The sequence below is a fragment of the Plecotus auritus genome (assembly GCF_963455305.1).
Source record: "Plecotus auritus genome assembly, chromosome: 3".
NCBI classification, from domain to species: Eukaryota; Metazoa; Chordata; class Mammalia; order Chiroptera; family Vespertilionidae; genus Plecotus; species Plecotus auritus.
In genome coordinates, this window is record NC_137772.1 from 1,810,232 (window position 1) to 1,830,733 (window position 20,502).

The 20,502-nt window shown below is 57.4% G+C and overlaps 1 protein-coding gene across 1 annotated transcript in view; it reads left to right on the forward strand.

The window, feature by feature from the left end:
• The window catches only part of CSMD1 (CUB and Sushi multiple domains 1), a 1,048,987-nt gene that overhangs the window by 779,183 nt on the left and 249,302 nt on the right, over positions 1–20,502 (forward strand). The window contains exon 10 of the mRNA XM_080662039.1: positions 13,454–13,575. Coding sequence (XP_080518165.1) covers positions 13,454–13,575 — 122 coding nt within the window. The remainder of the gene's footprint in view (positions 1–13,453; positions 13,576–20,502) is intronic.

Below are 20,502 nucleotides of genomic sequence, written 5' to 3' on the forward strand. Positions count from 1 at the left end.
GGAAGCATGCACTGTGCATGGCGGTACTGTGATGGCACGGGGCATTGTACCGCCTCTCGCCTGGGTGAGCCTCATCATCTCTGGGGGTCAAGGGGCCTCCAGCGGTCCTTGCCTGGCCCCCAAGGCCTTAGTCTGGGCCCCTCTGGGATGAAAGACATTGCTCTGCTTCGGTGGTTATTTTACGCAGTGTCTGAGGCTGGACAGACATGGAGTAAATATCCTATCTCATAAAAGCCTAATATGTAAATTGACCGAACGGCAGAACGACCAGTCGCTATGGCATGCACTGACCACCGGGGGGGGCAGACTCCTCAATGCAGGAGCTGCCCCCAGCCACAGGCCCCAGGGCAGCCAAGGCGGGTGCCCCCCCCCCCCCACCGATCGCCCACCGGTTGCCCCACAGATTGGCCCTGGTCGCCAGCCAGGCCTCAGGACCCTACCTATGCATGAATTTCATGCACCGGGCCTCGAGTTGTATATAAGAGTGCCTTTGTTAGTTGTTGCTTTGTGTCTCTGTTGTTTGTTTAATTTGTTTAAGGAAAGGGCACTTCCAGGTTCGCTGGGGGCTCGCTGCTTGTGGCTGGTTGACCCATGGCCTGGAGTGCAGGAACTTCAGGGCACCAGTTCCAGAAAGTCCTCGCTAGTGAGTGTTCTTGTCTGTCTGTCTGTAATGGAACTGTGGTTGCTGATGTTCTTTGCTTGCCTTCTATCTCTTGGGGGCTTAGCTTGCTGTTCGCTGTTTTACGAACATGGGGAACCCTCTGTCTCTGTGGTGTGGGCTTCGTGCCACTCAGAACCCATATGCTGTGCTGGGTTCCTGTGAGGTAAGATTCAAAGGCCAATGTCCCAGTCCGCCCTTTTGAGTTGAGAGTACTCCCTTATTGACTGTGGGGGTTTTCGTTTGGTGTTTTTGTTTTTAAGCTCTCTTCTTATACACAAGATTTCCTGTTGTTGCCGTCTCCTCAGAAAGAAAAATATGGGCAATAAAACCTTCTAAACCCCCCAAGTCTTTTCCTAGGAGGGCCAGATCAGCAGAGGTGCCTTCCAGCAGGCTGCAAAATAGCAGTGGGGCTGGGGGGGCACTCCCATCTCATAAAGAAAAATAAAATAAAGGAGTGCCTTCACATTAAAGCCACTGGAGGCCAGTGAGTTATTCCTGTTACAAAACTTGCCAAGAAAATGCCTTGGGTAATAATAATCGGCTTTAAAATCTCAAAGTTGTTCAGACATAATAAATAGATGTAACTAAAATGAAGGATTTGTGATAAAGCTTTTCAGTGATAATTACATATGCCTGTACATAATTTTCCAACGTCCTTGGTAACGTAAAACCCTTTCCGTTGAGCCGGTAATGGTTGGCACCCTTAATGTAGAAGCGAGCCAGCTGGCCTGTGGCATGGTGAAAGCCCAGAATGCCACCTCCAGGGCCACCCAGGGGATAAATCAAGAGCTGAGCCAGGCCAGGGAGGCAGTGCTAGAGGATCAGGAGGCAATAGGTTATTTGTTTCTGCAGCATAACCACGGCAGTGAGGAACTTAAAGGAATGTGCCAAATTAATCTTTTGGACAATTCTCAGTTAATAGAAAACAACATTCAACAAATTAGGGAAACCATCTCCAAGGGAAAACAATAAGGAGGGTTTTGAGATTTGACTTATCCAACCTGTCCGGATTTGGGGAATGCTTTTCCATTTTTCTCCTGTTTACATTTTGTAGCCTGATAGTTTGCTGCTGTATTCAATGCCTTCCACTTTTTAGATCCTGTATCCGCTGTATTCCATCCCCAAGAACTGCTTTTAAGGCAGAAGCAATTGGAATCCAACAGGCTGATATTTTTCTCCTAAAACCAACCTCATAGACATGAGAGGATAGAAATAGCAGTGGGGGAATGACATGGGGCAGAAATATAATACTGGGAACCTGTTCTAATTATAAGAAATATTAATCATGCGCTTTTAACTGTGATTGTTTTGTTCTGATTAAAGAAGGCACCTTCTGCCAGCCAGCATGGCTCAGTGGCTGAGCATGGACCTGTGAACCAGGAGGTCACGGTTCAGTTCCCAGTCAGGGCACATGCCTGGGTGACAGGCTCAATCCCCAGTGCAAAGCGTGCAGGCAGCAGCCGATCAATGATTCTCTCATCATTGATGTTCCTACCTCTCTCCCTCTCCCTTCCTCTCTCTGAAATCAATACCAATATACATTTTAAAAATTTAAAAAATAAAGAATGCACATGCTGACCTGGCGGGGAGGGGCACACGGGACCAGAGAGCTCAGCTGGAAATGCAGCCCGTCCTCCCCGCCAGGGCGCTGCCTGTGATCATGGAAAGATGAACAACGTGTTGCAGAGACCGGAGCCGCCAGCCCTTTGAAGACCCCCGGCCTCTGCATACCCACAGGCCATTGCACATCCCCAGCCCTTTGCTTACCTGTAATCTGCCCATTGGGGCCACCCTCCTGCCTACTCCCCAGGTACCCTTTGTCCTTCTCCCCGACGTTAGCAGCCGGCTTATGGGGGGTAGGGAGGGACAGAGCAGATGTGTGTGGGTGACCTGCTGCTCCCCCTGCTGCCGGCAGGACTGGAATGAACGCTCATAGAGGATCCAACCCTGTCCCTGCTGAATCGGCTCAGGTAAAGACAGGCAGCCTGACCCCTTGGTCATCGGTTACACTTTTGGAGTTGTACGTGTAGAGCACAGAGCAGGGCAGTACCCGTGGCACCGAGGGCAGAGTGTGGCGTGGCGTGACGTGGCATGGCGTGTCATGGCGTGGCAGCTAGCGGTTTCCCGGGCGGGCGATCTCATGAGGAAGCACTCATCTCCAGTCAGACAACTGTGCCTGGCGGTGCCCCGCGGCCCGTGGCCCTGGCCCGCTTTGTAGGCGGCATCATCCTAAGCGTGACGTCATTGGCTATGGGAGGTGCTACAGGAAGTCTACGTTCCCGCCCAGGGGAGGCGATGACAATGTTCCCGCCATTAATGAGGACGGAGGCTCAGGTGTGGTGGTCCCCTAAGGAAAATAACGCGCTTTTATTCCTTCACGCGCTCCTGGCTGTTCTGCTCCCGGAGCGTATGTCACGGCTGTGAAAGGCCCGACAAGACAACGCTCGTAGTGCTCCCCTGTCCTCAGTGGCTGCAGCGACACAAGGGAAGGTGTGGAGAGGCACTCCTGGACTCGCACCTGGTTTATGAGCCCATAGCTCTGCCCTTCCTGGCCCTGGATCTCATCGCACCCGCAGACACCGTCTCAGGATCCGCCCGAGTCAGACGCTGACGTGGTATGAAGGCCTCAGGCGTTAGCCCTTAGCCAGCAGCTCCTGCACCAGGCCTCAGGCACGCCCCCCTACACTCCGCCTCGGCCCCCCACTCCCGCTTGGAGGAGCAATGAGGAGAGGCTGTCTCCCCCACCTGCCAAGCCTCCCTGTCCCCGGGGTCCTAGTTTCCTGGAGAAAATCTCCCCCACGGGCCTCTGGTGGGTGGCTCGCTTGGCTGGGGGTCCCGTGAAAAGCTCATGGCTGCTCCGACCCCCACGTCCGTCTTTCATACCCAAGAGCAGAGGGTCAGCGTATTCCACCCCGGTCTCCTCCCGGCCGGGAGGCACTGGTGTTGCTTAAACGGGAGGCCCCTTCGTGTTCACGGCCACAGCCCTCCGTTCTTGCTCAGCGTGTCACTGCTCACTTTCTGCAATAAAGAGCTTAAGAAGCGTTCGCATGGAAGATGCGGGTCTCAGACCACGCGCTGCCCCGGAGCTCACTGTGCGGGACCAGGACAAAGGGTGCTACGCCGTAAGGACAGGGGTAGTTTCGTGCCTTTGGATAATAAAACATTAGGCACAACGATGGAAACATCCACCCTGATGTCTCCTCAGTGGGACAGTTTGAGGGAAACTCCTTGGAATTAGGTCAGGGAATCAGGCGACACACAGCCAAGCCCGAGAGACACGTCAGCCCCGCGGGAAAGCTTCTCTCCATGGCTCCTTCCCATTCCCGTGGCTCCATCCCATTCCCATGGCTCCATCCCATTCCCATGGCTCCATCCCATTCCTATGACTCCATCCCATCCCCATGACTCCATCCCATCCCCATGGCTCCATCCCATCCCCATGGCTCCATCCCATCCCCATGGCTCCATCCCATTACCATGGCCCCATCCCATCCCCATGGCTCCATCCCATTCCTATAGCTCCATCCCATCCCCATGGCTCCATCCCATCCCCATGGCTCCGTCCCATCCCCATGGCTCCATCCCATTCCCATGGCTCCATCCCATTCCCATGGCTCCATCCCATCCCCATGGCTCCATCCCATCCCCATGGCTCCATCCCATTCCTATAGCTCCATCCCATCCCCATGGCTCCATCCCATCCCCATGGCTCCATCCCATCCCCATGGCTCCATCCCATCCCCATGGCTCCATCCCATCCCCATGGCTCCATCCCATCCCCATGGCTCCATCCCATCCCCATGGCTCCATCCCATTCCCATGGCTCCATCCCATCCCCATGGCTCCATCCCATCCCTATAACTCCATCCCATCCCCATGGCTCCATCCCATCCCCATGGCTCCATCCCATCCCCATGGCTCCATCCCATCCCCATGGCTCCATCCCATCCCCATGGCTCCATCCCATCCCCATGGCTCCATCCCATTCCCATGGCTCCATCCCATCCCCATGGCTCCATCCCATTCCTATAACTCCATCCCATCCCCATGGCTCCATCCCATTCCCATGGCTCCATCCCATTCCCATGGCTCCATCCCATTCCCATGGCTCCATCCCATCCCCATGGCTCCATCCCATTCCCATGGCTCCATCCCATCCCCATGGCTCCATCCCATCCCCATGGCTCCATCCCATTCCTATAACTCCATCCCATCCCCATGGCTCCATCCCATTCCCATGGCTCCATCCCATTCCCATGGCTCCATCCCATTCCCATGGCTCCATCCCATTCCCATGGCTCCATCCCATTCCCATGGCTCCATCCCATTCCCATGGCTCCATCCCATTCCCATGGCTCCATCCCATCCCCATGGCTCCATCCCATCCCCATGGCTCCATCCCATCCCCATGGCTCCATCCCATTCCCATGACTCCATCCCATCCCCATGGCTCCATCCCATTCCCATGGCTCCATCCCATCCCCATGGCTCCATCCCATCCCATGGCTCCATCCCATCCCCATGGCTCCATCCCATTCTCATGGGCTGAAATCCAGTCCGATGGCTGTTACCTTTCTGTGAGACTTAGAATATTTACTGTGGATGGTTAAGGAGGCAGTGAGCAATCCTATTCCTTTTTTTAATATTGATTTTATTGATGTCAGAGAGGGGGAGATAGAAACATCAATGAGGAGAGAGAATCACTGATGTTTCTCTCTCTCTCTCCTTCTCCTTTCCTCTCTGAAATAAATACCTTTTTAAAAAAGGAACAGGTGAAGTGAATCTTATGTGTTTATTTATTTTGGAAGTGAATCCTAACAGCCTATTTTATTTAACCAATATTCCAAAATAGCATCCTGTTGGCATGGAGTCCATAGACAGTATCTAAGGAGACGTCTCCCAGTCTCCGTGTCACAGTGTGGTGCACAGCCTGCGAACACGCCATGCTCGGAGCAGGTCTCTGCTCAGAGCACCTCGTGTCCCCCCTGGGCGGTGGCCTCAGAGAGCTCAGCTTTGAGCTCCGCCCACGCTCCTGGTTTTCTTCCTGAGGTGCAGAGCGGGCAGCACCCTGCGGGTGTGAAGGGAAGAGAGGGCTCAGGGACTGCTGGCCCGCTCCCTGGCTCCCCCACTTCCCCTCTTCCCTGCTCCCTGGCTTCCCAGCTTCCCCCCTTCCCTGCTCCCCTGCTTCCCTGCTTCCCTGCTCCCTGGCTTCCCAGCTTCTCCCCTTCCCTGCTCCCCTGCTTCCCTGCTCCCCTGCTTCCCTGCTCCCCGGCTTCCCTGCTCCCTGGCTTCCCAGATTCCCCCCTTCCCTGCTCCCCTGCTTCCCTGCTGGCCACTTTCTCTGCTCCCCCGCTTCCCTGCTCCCCCACTTTCTCTGCTCCCCCACTTCCTTGCTCCCCTGCTTCCCTGCTCCCCCACTTTCCCTGCTCCCCCACTTTCTCTGCTCCCCCGCTTCCTTGCTCCCCCACTTTCCCTGCTCCCCCACTTTCTCTGCTCCCCTGCTTCCCTGCTCCCAGGCTTCCCTGCTGGCCACTTTCTCTGCTCCCCCGCTTTCCTGCTCCCCCACTTTCTCTGCTCCCCTGCTTCCCTGCTCCCTCACTTTCTCTGCTCCCCCGCTTCCTTGCTCCCCCACTTTCCCTGCTCCCCCACTTTCTCTGCTCCCCTGCTTCCCTGCTCCCAGGCTTCCCTGCTCCCTGGCTTCCCTGCTGGCCACTCTCTCTGCGGACATGCTTTTTTCATCCATTGAAACCCGCTCATTTTCCAGGTGGGCAGCACTGAGGGACCTGAGCCTGCGATCCTTCCTCCTTTCCGCCCTCTGTCCGTGCTGTGGTGGCTGCTTCCTTGACTAGAGAGGGGTGTTCCTCACTCTTCCTATAAGGACATCCCTGCTCTCGCCCCGCCTCCCCGCTCCCCCTGAGATCTGTCAGTCTGCCCCCGCCCCTATGTCTCTGGTCCTGTTTTGTTCGTCGGCTCATTATATTCATCAGATTCCACTTAGAAGTGAAATCGTGGATAACTGTCTTCCTCTGACGGGCTTATTTCACTCAGCAGAACACTCCCCAGGAAAAAATTCCGTTGCTGTTTGTGGACTCCTAAGGTTTACTCAAAGTCCCCGGGACAAAAAATCGTCCTCTTTATTTTGATGAAGTTGTTGGAAACGATGAAGCTGTTACTTTAACGACTTTCACACCCAGTGACATAAAATTCCCTGGAAACCAGGCTTCACTCGGTGCTAATCGTGCTCCCAGGACCTGCCCAGGCCGCTGTGGCTTGTTCTCTCCCCCAGCCCACGGTCCCCGAGGTCCACGTGGCTCCCCGCAGCCTTCATCAGCTCTCGTCCCAAACCCCTCCCTGCCCCCACCTCCTGTGGTCACCCCCATTCCAGATGCTCAGAACCCCTCTGCCTTGTGGGAATGTCCTCCTGACCTTAGCTGCTCAGGTATGGCCTGTCCATTGCCCGGTGATGCGGGAACTTGGCTTTGTTCTCCCTGCGTATCCTCAGTGCTCAGCAGAAGGCCCTGGCCTTGTGCTCACCGCCTTACCTACACCCTTCCCTTCAGTGCTCGCAGCGGCCACTGGGGAGGGTGTGCTGAGTATAGGAACCAAATGGAAGGAGGAGCTTAAAACGACACAATTTAGGATGAGACGCCCAGGCATTGCCTACGCCTGCCCGGACGCCCGGGTGTGATTAAGGGAAGCAAGCTCCCTACCTCCGTGACATCCTCGCTCCTTGGGGTTGAGGATGTTGGACGTGGACATGAGTTCTGTGGTCGATGAAAACACTTCCTTCTAGAAGCACGCAAGGAGTAGAGGATGCAATTTAATTATGAATGTTCTTGAGAAAAGCTTCGGATGTGAGTTCGGGTATCCTATTCATTTAAATGTAGTCATTTGGGATATAATTTATTTAATTAAGCAGCTATGACAGAGCAGCGAGGATTCCTGGAAGTGAATCCACACAAACAGATAAATTACTACTTCATATTATACAAGAGAAATGAGGGGACACAGAGGCGATTTGTACGTAATATGTGCATATTGATTACATAGAGAAATGGTAAACATGGGCATTCACAATCACTCATTTTCCCCTGTACACATCCCCTCTTGATTGATTATGTTTCCCATTATCATTTTGTGAATTCTCATTTTGTTTTAAAACAGAGACGATGTAAGTAAGACTTGAGCTCACCAATGAGCACCCTGCCCCAGGGGTAATGTTAGCTGAGCATGAGGTCACCGTTATCCCCAAAGACCATTCCTCACCCATTATGAAGCATTTCGATATGCCTCACTTCAGATGAGACATTATAAATCCCCAACAAGGTCTAGCTAAGGGACGAGGCCTACAGTCATTTAGGTATAACACGTGCACACGTGCACTGACATCTTCCATGGGTGACACTGTTTTGAAATCTTGCTATAAAACTGGAGTGGCACTGGCACACTGTAGTCAATTATGTCGGTCAGCTTAAGGCTTTGGTGGCCATTGAAACCGTGATGAGTATGAAGCTGCATTTGGGGAAGAAGCCCACATCCCTGAGGACCCCCTGGAGCTGCCTGGTCATTCTCAGGGCAGCTCGGCCCCAGGAGGCCTGAGCAGCGACACAGCCCGTTTCTGGGTGGAGGGAGGGAGCGAGGAGCCAGCAGAGGGTCCAGCGGTGGGAAAAGACGGCCAGGTGATAAAGCCTCAGCATCTGCCTTCTGCGTCAGGTCCTACGGCGATGCCCACGGACCCCAGAGCATGCACTCGTACTCAGAGGCAGCACAGGGCAGCTGGCAACGCAACACAGCTGTGGTTTGCGGATAAACCGGAACCATGCATCCTCCTCCTTCAGAAGGGTTAGAGGTATGGCCCCACCCCCTCCCCATCACTCCCTCTTCCTGTGTCAGACTGGCTTTTCCTTCACCCCAGTCACGGGCCAGGATCTTAGGGCAGAGACACCCCGATATCCCTCCTGCGGCTGAGGGACCACACACACCGCGTGTGTTTTCCGGGAGCTCTGGGCCCGGGTCTTCTCTCCCCTCTGTGGCTGTTCTGGGTTCTTCTCTAGCTCTTCTTCTTCTTCCCAAACATCACATCTGTAAGGAATGTAATGCCCCGTGGACACGAGAAAGTGAGCCTTCAGTGCTTGGTGCTGAAGGAGTGGAGGATGTGGGTGTGAGAGGAAGCACTGTGGCTTTGCTCCTCTCTCTCTCCACTTGGAAATTCAGAGAACGTGCAGTTTAATAGAACCTCCCTGCCCTGGGACCGCAGAGGAGAAAGAACCAGGGGAGATGCCCTGCAGGAGGTGAGCGGTTAATGGGTGCCAGGACTTAAACCGCCATGGGGATGTGGGTAATTGCTCATGGAAATCCAGTCCTGGCAACTCCACGGACATGGGTGGAGTTTGCTAAAGACTGCACGTGAATGCTTGAACTCCGGGTAGCTGCTGGAAGAAATCTGGGTGTCCACTGTGGAGAGTAGGGAAGCCTTGATACCAGACAGTGTTACCTAGTGGGTGGGTGCTGGGGAGATGATGGAGAAGCAGGTGGGGAGATGATGGAGAAGCAGGTGTGGAGGTGATGGAGAAGCAGGTGGGGAGATGGTGGAGAAGCAGGTGGGGAGATGATGGAGAAACAGGAGGGAGATGGTGGAGAAGCAGGTGGGGAGATGATGGAGAAGCAGGTGGGGAGATGATGGAGAAGCAGGTGGGGAGATGGTGGAGAAGCAGGTGGGGAGATGATGGAGAAGCAGGTGGGGAGATGGTGGAGAAGTAGGTGGGGAGATGGTGGAGAAGTAGGTAGGGAGATGATGGAGAAGCAGGTGGGGAGATGGTGGAGAAGCAGGTGGGGAGATGGTGGAGAAGCAGGTGGGGAGATGGTGGAGGAGCAGGTGGGGAGGTGGTGCAGAAGCAGGTGGGGAGATGGTGGAGGAGCAGGTGGGGAGGTGGTGGAGAAGCAGGTGGGGAGGTGGTGGAGAAGCAGGTGGGGAGATGGTGGAGAAGCAGGTGGGGAGATGGTGGAGAAGCAGGTGGGGAGATGGTGGAGGAGCAGGTGGGGAGATGGTGGAGGAGCAGGTGGGGAGATGCTGGAGAAGCAGGTGGGGAGATGATGGAGAAGCAGGTGGGGAGATGGTGGAGAAGCAGGTGGGGAGATGGTGGAGAAGCAGGTGGGGAGATGGTGGAGGAGCAGGTGGGGAGATGGTGGAGAAGCAGGTGGGGAGATGGTGGAGAAGCAGGTGGGGAGATGGTGGAGAAGCAGGTGGGGAGGTGGTGGAGAAGCAGGTGGGGAGATGCTGGAGAAGCAGGTGGGGAGATGGTGGAGAAGCAGGTGGGGAGGTGGTGGAGAAGCAGGTGGGGAGGTGGTGGAGAAGCAGGTGGGAGATGGTGGAGAAGCAGGTGGGGAGGTGGTAGAGGAGCAGGTGGGGAGGTGGTGCAGAAGCAGGTGGGGAGATGATGGAGAAGCAGGTGGGGAGATGGTGGAGAAGCAGGTGGGGAGATGATGGAGAAGCAGGTGGGGAGATGGTGGAGAAGCAGGTGGGGAGGTGGTGGAGAAGCAGGTGGGGAGATGGTGGAGAAGCAGGTGGGGAGATGGTGGAGGAGCAGGTGGGGAGATGGTGGAGAAGCAGGTGGGGAGATGGTGGAGAAGCAGGTGGGGAGATGATGGAGAAGCAGGTGGGGAGATGGTGGAGAAGCAGGTGGGGAGATGGTGGAGAAGCAGGTGGGGAGATGGTGGAGGAGCAGGTGGGGAGATGGTGGAGAAGCAGGTGGGGAGGTGGTGGAGAAGCAGGTGGGGAGATGCTGGAGAAGCAGGTGGGGAGATGGTGGAGAAGCAGGTGGGGAGATGATGGAGAAGCAGGTGGGGAGATAGTGGAGAAGCAGGTGGGGAGGTGGTGCAGAAGCAGGTGGGGAGATGGTGGAGAAGCAGGTGGGGAGATGGTGGAGAAGTAGGGGATGGGTTAGAAGGCAGAGACCCAGCGAAGGATGAGCTGAAGTTTCTGACTCTTGCTAAGAAGGCAGCTTAAATTAAACACCTGTGGTTAGATCACATCGTTTGAAGCTGTTCCACGTGTTCAAAAAGTGCAAGGATTTATGCGGGAAACTACCCAATGTCAGATGGTTCTCATTGCTGAGGTTTTACAAGTTCACACAGCAGGAAGACATTCACAGCGTTCCAGCCAGCTGATCATTTCAACAGCTTGATTACAAATCTCGGCAAAAAGAGTTAAAATGTTAACTTATTAGAAAAGTGTATGGCAAAGGTAGAGGCCCATTTAGAAGAAAGAAAGCAAAGTTCTTCTGAGGATTGCTTTGATGACAGGCGAGGAAAACCTCAGAAGGGCCAGGATCCACGATCCGCTTTATGCGGAACACAGTGTTATGTGTGCATAAAGGGTGGGAGACGGGCTGCTTCCCATAAATATTTAGCCAATAGAGCTGTCACTGCCAACCCTGCCTCCCTGAGCGGCGGTTCAGAGGGATTTCTGAGAGCCGGGAACCGATTTCACAGGCCAGGCTGGAGGTCAGCATCCAAGTGCCAGCAGGACTGGCACTGAAGGGGGTCAGGAGCGTTAGCGTCCCTGGCTACCAGTGACAGGAGCACTGGGCCCAGACTGTGAGTGGGAAGGTAACCAATTCGTTCCCGGCTGCACACATTCCTCGGAGGAATCGCTCCTCACGTTTGAGACACTTACAGCGGCACGTAGGTGAGATCAAGTCAAAGTTAAGCCAACAAAGATATTGTGAGTAAAACAACATTATGCCTAACACCAGCCATTCAGGACGAGGAATGACGCCGTGTGAACATGGGACACAAAGGTTTTGTACCTCAAGTCGGACGGATGGAATCTTTTCTCCTAAGCGTTTCTAATGAATGCCGCCAGCGCTCTAGTGCTCCAGGAAGACTTCACATCTGACGTCCGCTCCCGGACCCGCCGAGAAGGCGTTTCTAAAAACAGCCCCGGCAGCGAGTGACCCGTTCACGTGCCGTCCTGTTGCGTGGCCTTGTGAGCGATGGCCCACCCACTGCGTTTGGAAAGCCAGATTGGTCTTCAGTTAAGAAAGGCTTGGTTGGAAAGCCACTGCCGATACTGCTATGTTAAAGCTTGGTGGCACAGGGTTTGGTTCATCGGTGTAGAGTGGGGGCGTTTTTAGGGAATTGTGTTCACGGTAGGTAGGTATCCATCCGGCAACTGAAAAGCTGTCTGAGCGATCTCACATGTGTACGTGTCGACAGCTGTAGACCTGGGCGTGACGGTGACCATGGCCAGCAGGGCACTGTCTCCGGGGGCAAGGGATTCACGCTCATACAACCACAGGCCTGCGAGCCAGCCGTCACGGACAGAGAGGAGGGGTCTGAGGAGCAGGCGGCATTTCTGTTCTTTCTGGGTCGATGTAGATGGAAAGGAGCAATGGGCTTCCTGGGGGGCAGTGAGCAACAGCTCGAGGGCAGGGTTTCCCAGACCCCTCCCCATAAGGCCCTGGGAACACAGAATCCTGTTCCATTTTGTTTCAGGTGCTTTTTAATATCTCTTTATTGATTTCAGAGAAGGGAGAGAGGGAGAGAGAGAAGCATCCGTGATGAGAGAGAACATCAATCCGCTGCCTCCTGCACGCCCCACACTAGGGATTGAGCAGCCACCCGGGCATGTGTCTTGACCGGGAATCGAACCGTGACCTCCTGGTTCATAGGTCGACGCTCAACCCCTGAGCCTCGCCAGGCGGGCCCTGGTGATGGTTCAGTCAGTTTGCCTGATGGATTTTAGGGAAATGAAGCCGACCTTCTCTCGTGTGAGTTCTCACTTGTGAAAGGTGTTTCTTCCTTTCTCAAACCAAGTTTAAACGGTCAATGTTAAAACGGGTTCAGGCTGACATTTGATTTCCTGTTATCATCTATCGGTTTGACAGCAAAATACCTCCTTCCTACAGAGGAGGTCAGGTGAAGGGTTTTTATATTCCAAACGTCTCATATGTTGGGTTCCAACGTTCCTCTGATTTGCTGGGTCTTTCCACTTGAAGGTATTTTTTTCCTCTAGAGCTACTGTTTCTTTTTTTTTTAAAAAAAAAATCTATTTTTATTGATTTTAGTGAGAGGAAGGGAAAGGGAGAGAGAGATAGAAACACCAATGATGAGAGAGAATCGTTGATCGACTGCCTCCTGCCTGCATGACCCCCACTGGGCATCGAGCCCATAACCAGGCATGTGCCCTGACCAGGAATTGAACCGTGACCTCCTGGTTCAACCACTGAGCCACACCAGCCGGGCTGGAGCCACGATTTCCATCTTCTTCCTTTATACTCGGACGTATTGCCGAAGCTCCTGTGTGCACCGGCTGTGAAGGAATCTAAGGCCTGAGGGAGACATCGCAGGCCCCGCCCCGCCATGTGCAGTTGGAGGGACGAAGCTGGGGGCGGGGTGCTCACCCAGGGTCGTGTGGTGCGTGGTTTCGTTGAGACGGTGACTCTGGTCCTGCGTCTCCCTGCATCGTGCTGCCCACTCTATCGTATGCACCCGAGGGCCACCCGATGCGCGCACAACCGTCCGCAAGTCAGAATGGGGTTGACATTGAGGTGACATTGTCCACGGCGCTGCCATCAGCCGGGCCGTCCGGTGGGGGTACAGGCTGGGCACACGGACCGGAAGAGAGAGTTTCCGTTTAACGGGGCGGCTGCACACGGGGCCTGAGTGCTGAGCGGCACCCGCTCGCCAACGAGCGCATGAGGCGTTCATCGGGCCACCGGGTGAGCCCACGCCTGTCGCCTTCCCCATGGCGGGCGGCGGGCGAAGTAACTCTGCTCTGTGTGTTTGCAGCTCGGACGTGCGGGTCCAACCTCCGGGGACCCAGTGGCACCATCACCTCGCCCAACTACCCAGTGCAGTACGAAGACAACGCCCACTGTGTGTGGGTCATCACCGCCTCGGACCCCGACAAGGTAAGGCCGCGCCTCCGCGGCGGGCACAGCGCACGGGCTGGGCCGACGGCCTCAGACGACAGCCTGGCGCCGCCCCGCGTCCTTCCATTTGGCGGTTGGAGCTGACCAGCGAGTGCTGGGCTGTGTGTCCACCCGCCCTCCTGGGCTGGGCGCCCGCCTAGAACTCCTCTGGGAAGGGGACGTCCCCGCGGTCGCCCTCCTGGTGTGGTCGGTGCGTCCTGTTCTCTCCTCCAGCCTCACCGAGAGGTGGACGGGCAGCGGCGCTTTATTTCGGTGCACGGCGTAGGGTGTGACATGTGCCTGACGTAGGATGTGACATGTGCACGACGTAGGATGTGACATGTGCACGACATAGGATGTGACATGTGCCTGACGTAGGATGTGACATGTGCCCGAAGTAGGATGTGACGTGTGCCCAACGTAGGATGTGACATGTGCACGGCGTAGGATGTGACATGTGCCTGACGTAAGGATGTGACATGTGCCTGACGTAAGGATGTGACATGTGCACGGCGTAGGGTGTGACGTGTGCCCGACGTAGGATGTGACATGTGCCCGACGTAGGATGTGACATGTGCCCGATGTAGGATGTGACATGTGCACAATGTAGGATGTGATGTGACATGTGCACGACGTAGGATGTGACGTGTGCCCGACGTAGGATGTGACATGTGCCCAACATAGGATGTGACATGTGCCCGACGTAGGATGTGACATGTGCCTGACGTAAGGATGTGACATGTGCATGGCGTAGGGTGTGACGTGTGCCCGACGTAGGATGTGACATGTGCACATGTAGGATGTGACATGCGCCCGACATAGGATGTGACGTGTGCCCGATGTAGGATGTGACATGTGCCCGACGTAGGATGTGACGTGTGCCCGATGTAGGATGTGACATGTGCACAATGTAGGATGTGATGTGACATGTGCACGACGTAGGATGTGACGTGTGCCCGACGTAGGATGTGACATGTGCCCAACATAGGATGTGACATGTGCCCGACGTAGGATGTGACATGTGCCTGACGTAAGGATGTGACATGTGCCCGATGTAGGATGTGACATGTGCCCGACGTAGGATGTGACATGTGCCCGACGTAGGATGTGACATGTGCCCGACGTAGGATGTGACATGTGCACGGCGTAGGATGTGATGTGTGCCTGACGTAAGGATGTGACATGTGCCCGATGTAGGATGTGACATGTGCCCGATGTAGGATGTGACATGTGCCCGATGTAGGATGTGACATGTGCCCGACGTAGGATGTGACATGTGCACGGCGTAGGATGTGACGTGTGCCCGACGTAGGATGTGACGTGTGCACGGCGTAGGATGTGACGTGTGCCCGACGTAGGATGTGACGTGTGCACAGATTCTGAGACGGTCGCCACCTGCATGTAGTGAGCATGCGTCGCTCCCATGGCCACGCCTCTTCCTGTGCTGAGAGCTGTAATATCGATGCTCAGCACGTTCCAGCGCGTCCGTGAGGCAGTGCCAAGGCCAGGCGGCCTGGCGGTGGGGAGGTGTGAGGGGGCGTGTTCTGCGAGGCTCTGCAGACCCCCAGCAGGACGCAGCCAAGGCCGCGGGGGACCTCGGGGGCCTCTGGGGACCTCTGCGGCGAAGCGCTCTAAGCAAGGCCCTGCGTGGGCCCTGGTGAGACCAGCGCAGGCCTGGCTGAGGAGCCTCTGCCCTGCTCCGTGTGGAGAAGAACTGGAATGTTCATCGGTGGCCTTTCGGGAGGGTGGGGGGCAGAGACTGGGATCCGGACGACACCCCAAGTGGGAGTGCGGAGCCTGGGTGGCAGCGTGAAGGCCGAGAAGGACAAGGGTCTCGGGCGTCTGGCCGCAGGGGAGGACAGGTGAGCGCAGGCCAGGGACTGAGGGCACCACCGGCTGGGCCCTGGCAGGTGCCTGGTGCAGAGGAGACGGGGTGCGGGGGGCGGTGCTGAGCCTCAGGAGGATGTGCCTGAGCTCCGGCCTCCAGGATGTAACATGAGGGCCACCCGATGCGCGCACAACCGTCCGCGAGTCAGAATGGGGTTCGGGATGGGCTCGTTGAGGTGACATTGTCCACGGCGCTGCCATCAGCTGGGCCGTCCTGTGGGGGTACAGGCTGGCCACACGGACCGGAAGAGAGAGTTTCCGTTTAACGGGCGGCTGCACACGGGGCCTGAGTGCTGAGCGGCACCTTCCATCTGGCGGTTGGAGCTGACCAGCGATGCGTCCCCCCGCCGTGAGGTCGCTCCTGCCCGCGGCCCCAGATCGCTCCCGTTGGAACCGGGGCGGATAAACCCCCGACCTCGCGCCTGGGGAAGGACGGCAGGACCCGGTGTAGATGGGGGAGATGTCGTGTCTGGTTCGAGGCGGGAGGAGAGCAGATCCAGCCGATAATGGGGAGATAAATCCGGAACTCGCGGGCGTCTCAGCGGCCGAATCCTGGGGTGCGAGCTGAGTGAGGGCCCTGCCCACGGCCCCCTCTCGGGCAGCAGGGCCAGCCTGGCCCCTCCATGCTGGTGGGCGGTGATCTCGCCGAGGCAGGTGCCTGGGGAGGTTGGCAGGCGTGAGCTCCCGTTGGAGACGGGGCGTGGACGGCCGTCCACAGGCAGAGCCGCGGCTCAGGCTGGACCCGCAGGAATTTGTCGGTCCCCTCCCACCGTTTCCAAAATGCATTTAAATGCAGACGACCCATGGTCTGCTACACAGATACGCCTGCCGCTCTGAGGCCTGCTTCTCTCCTCCCACACCGACAGAGGAAGCCTCTCTGTCCACAGCGACCTCGGAGGCCCCACTGTCCACCCCACCTGACCACCGACGCTGGGCCCCGGGGGCAGCCCCTGGCCCACCACCACACAGCTGTCCCCATCCCAGGACGGAAGCAGACGTGCACTCTCAGGCCCGGGAGGCCCTCGCCTGCACTCCTTCTCCCCCCTCACCCCGAGGAGACCCTGCGGGCCTGGAGAAGTGGGTTCCTCAGCCCGGGGGGCAGCGGGGGCCTTGTGGCTGAGGGTCGCAGAGGAGTGACTGAGAGCCAGGAGGTCTCAGGGAAACATAGTCCCAGCAGCAAAGGGCCGGAGCCGGGCCTTCTCGGTGATTCAGGAGGGGGCGTCACTGCCGAGGGCATAGGTGTGGGAGGTGTGGGGGTGTGGGGGTGTGGGAGGTGTGGGAGGTGTGGGGCTGTGGGGGTGTGGGAGGTGTGGGAGGTGTGGGAGTGTGGGGTGTGGGGGTGTGGGGGTGTGGGAGGTGTGGGGGTGTGGGAGGTGTGGGAGGTGTGGGGGTGTGGGAGGTGTGGGCAGGTGTAGGGGGTGTGGGGGATGTGGGGGTGTGGAGGTGTGGAGGTGTGGGGGTGTGGCAGGTGTAGGGGGTGTGGGGGGTGTGGAAGGTATGGGGGTGTGGGGTGTGGCGGTGTGGGGGTGTGGGAGGTGTGGGGGTGTGGGAGGTATGGGGGTGTGGGGGTGTGGGAGGTGTGGGGGTGTGGGGGTGTGGGGGTGTGGAGGTGTGGGAGGTGTGGGGGTGTGGGGGTGTGGGGGTGTGGAGGTGTGGGAGGTGTGGGGGTGTGGGGGTGTGGGGGTGTGGAGGTGTGGGAGGTGTGGGGGTGTGGGGGTGTGGGAGTGTGGGGGTGTGGGAGGTGTGGGGGTGTGGGGGTGTGGTGGTGTGGAGTTGTGGGGGGTGTGGAAGGTATGGGGGTGTGGGGTGTGGGGGTGTGGGGATGTGGGAGGTGTGGGAGGTGTGGGGGTGTGGGAAGTGTGGGGGTGTGGGGGTGTGGGAGGTGTGGGGGTGTGGGGGTGTGGGGGTGTGGGGGTGTGGAGGTGTGGGAGGTATGGGGGTGTGGGGTGTGGGGGTGTGGGGTGTGGGAGGTGTGGGGGTGTGAGGATGTGGAGGTGTGGGGGGTGTGGGGGTGTGGGGGATGTGGGGGTGTAGAGGTGTGGAGGTGTGGGGGGTGTGGAAGTGTGGGAGGTGTGAGGGTATAGAGGTGTGGGGGTGTGGCAGGTGTAAGGGGTATGGGGGGTGTGGGAGGTATGGGGGTGTGGGGGTGTGGGAGGTGTGGGGGTGTGAGGATGTGGAGGTGTGGGGGTGTGGCAGGTGTAGGGGGTGTGGGGGTGTGGGGGTGTGGGAGGCATTCTTTTCCCGCCCACGTCTAGAGCAGAGGAAATGTCAATGAAAGGGACACTTCTTCCCCAGGAACGGAAGACACTTTCTAGAACGTCCGTAGCCTACTGCTGTTCAGGTTCGACTGAGACAAATGCCCTGGTCCAGCTCCCAGGGCCAGGGGCCAGGGCTGTGGGCGGGGACCTGGGGTACTCACTGCCTACGACACCCCAAGGCTGGGAAGGGGACCCCGACCGCCGGACTCCACTCCTGTTCATGATTTGATCCGACTCTCTTTCCCTCCTGGGTCTGCAGCTGCGATGGGCGCAAATCCGTTAAAACTCGCCGCGCACACTCTGACCTTCTGAAGTCGTTTGTGAGCCTGACCAGTTGCCAGGTGACAGAGGAGACCATGAACTCGTGCCATCTGGGCTCCGGCGTGTCTCTCCTCTCATTTCAGGTTTCCCTGTTCTCTCGTCTCCTGTCTACTTACCCCGATTTTCGCAGATTCCTATGCGTTCCGTCGACTCTAAACACGCGGCTTGGGCCACGCGGAGGCCCAGAGGCCCGCGCTGCGCTGCCAGGGGCCCGGGGTCCGTGGCTTCGCTGATCCCGGGCCGTGTGCCCGGAAGCCAGGCCCCCAGGTTCAGGGCGAGGCCGGCCTGGAGCACCACTCAGACACTGGGCTCTCAGCCAGGCAGATACCACCAGGGAGGCACAGCCCCTGCCGTGGGCACAACCAGGCCTCATCTGACTCGTTGGGAGACGTCCAATAGCGGGTTCTCCATTAGACGGGCAGAGAGGAGGGGCGTCACCTGCTGGGCGTCTGGGAGAGCAACAGCCCCTGAGGCTCCTGGACAGTGCCTCTAGCTGGGATCACAAGCGGAGCGTCCCGGAGGAATGGGGTGGGTGGGGGGGGACCCCCTCGCTAGTGTGCTGTTGGGCCTGGTGAACCCTCAGAATAAGGTGGAATAGAGAAGGCCACCTGCCGAGCCAGTGAGAGGCGAGGTCAGAAGCTCCTCTCGGGGAGGGCCCGCCCTCTCACCATGCGTGTCCCTCTGTGTGCTCTGCTTTCTCTCCCGGTGTCACTTAACCGAGTGGCGTGCCCGTCGATGCCGAGTATGAACGTGAACTTGCTCAGACCCGCTAACCGCCGTGGGGCGCGCCGAGGGCCTCGCAGTGACGCCTGTGACAGCATATGATGCTGTGCCGTGTGGCGTGAGAAGGGATGCCAGCGGCCCCGTCATTACACGGATGTCTCCTGGTACATGTGTATACAAGGCATAGTACGGGGGTATGGGATTATTTAATGTGCGTGATACAGAACATGCACAGTGACATACGCACGTTATGTCACTTCCTGCTCCATGGGCAGGAAGTTAAAAACAAAACCGATTCCCCGAAGACGAGGCTGGGAGAGAAGCGGGTTTCCCAGCGACTATCCCCGCCCGTGCCACGCCAGGCTGGGAGCGCGTCGATGAACGTGAGCACAGGGCCAAGGCATAAGAAGCCAGCGTTTATTAGCAGTTTCTTCGTCAGCACCTCCGGCAGGCCCTCCGCCTCGGGGAAGCTGCTGCTGAGGCTGATCCCGCGCCCGAGAGCCACGCGAGGCTGTGAGCGCCGACGGCGGGAAGTGGAAGCAAATGCCAGCGCAGCCCTGGGCGTCCTCGGAGGGCGGGCACCTTCCGGAGGTGCTCTTAGACTCAGAGCTTTGTTTATGGATGTGGGTGTGCGCACCTGTGTGTGTGCACCTGTGTGTGCACCTGTGTGTGCACCTGTGTGTGTGTGCACCTGTGTGTGTGCACCTGTGTGTGCACCTGTGTGTGTGCACCTGTGTGTGCACCTGTGTGTGCACCTGTGTGTGCACATGTGTGCGCACGTGTGTGCATGCACCTGTGTGCGCACGTGTGTGCATGTACCTGTGTGTGCACGTGTGTGCATGCACCTGTGTGTGCGCATGCACCTGTGTGTGCACCTGTGTGTGCGCACATGTGTGCGTACATGTGTGTGCGCACATGTGTGCGCACATGTGTGTGCGCACATGTGTGCGCGCGCATGTGTGCGTACATGTGTGTGCACGTATGTGTGCACATGTGTGCACGCACCTGTGTGTGCACATGTGTGCACATGTGTGCACATGTGTGTGCATGCACCTGTGTGTGTGCATGCACCTGTGTGTGTGCACCTGTGTGTGTGCACCTGTGTGTGTACATGTTTCAAACATATTCTGTGGTGACACCTAACTTTAATTTGAGCCCCCAGAGAGTGGTTTCTGTTGTGTGCATGTGTGTGCACCTGTGTATGTGCACATGTGTGTGTATGCACATGTGTGTGCACATGTGTGTGCATGTGTGTGCATGTACCTGTGTGTGCACCTGTGTGTGCATACATGTTTCAAACATATTCTGTGGTGACACCTAACTTTAATTTGAGCCCCCGGAGAGTGGTTTCTGTTGGTCTTCCACGGTGAGTCCCTAAATGACTTAAAGCACTCGCCCTGGCCCCCAGGCTCGGTAACCGAACCCCACATCGGGGCGGCTTCCCGTGCACACCTGTATTCCTCAGAGGCCTGGGGGCTGGAGGCACAGGCGGGGCACGTGGGCGTCACCCGACTTTCAGATCAGGGGTGGGAGCCTTTCTTCTGCCGAGGAACATGTGAATATTTACAACGTCATTCGAGGGCCACACGGAATCCTCCACTTGGAAATGAGCCGCTCCGTTCGGTCAGACCTTTAACTCACTCACTCGCTGTAGGCCCCGGGCCGGAGGCTCCCCCGTGCTAGACTGTACGTGGCGTGGGGACACTGCTGGCCGGGGCGACGGGGAATCTTCACTGGG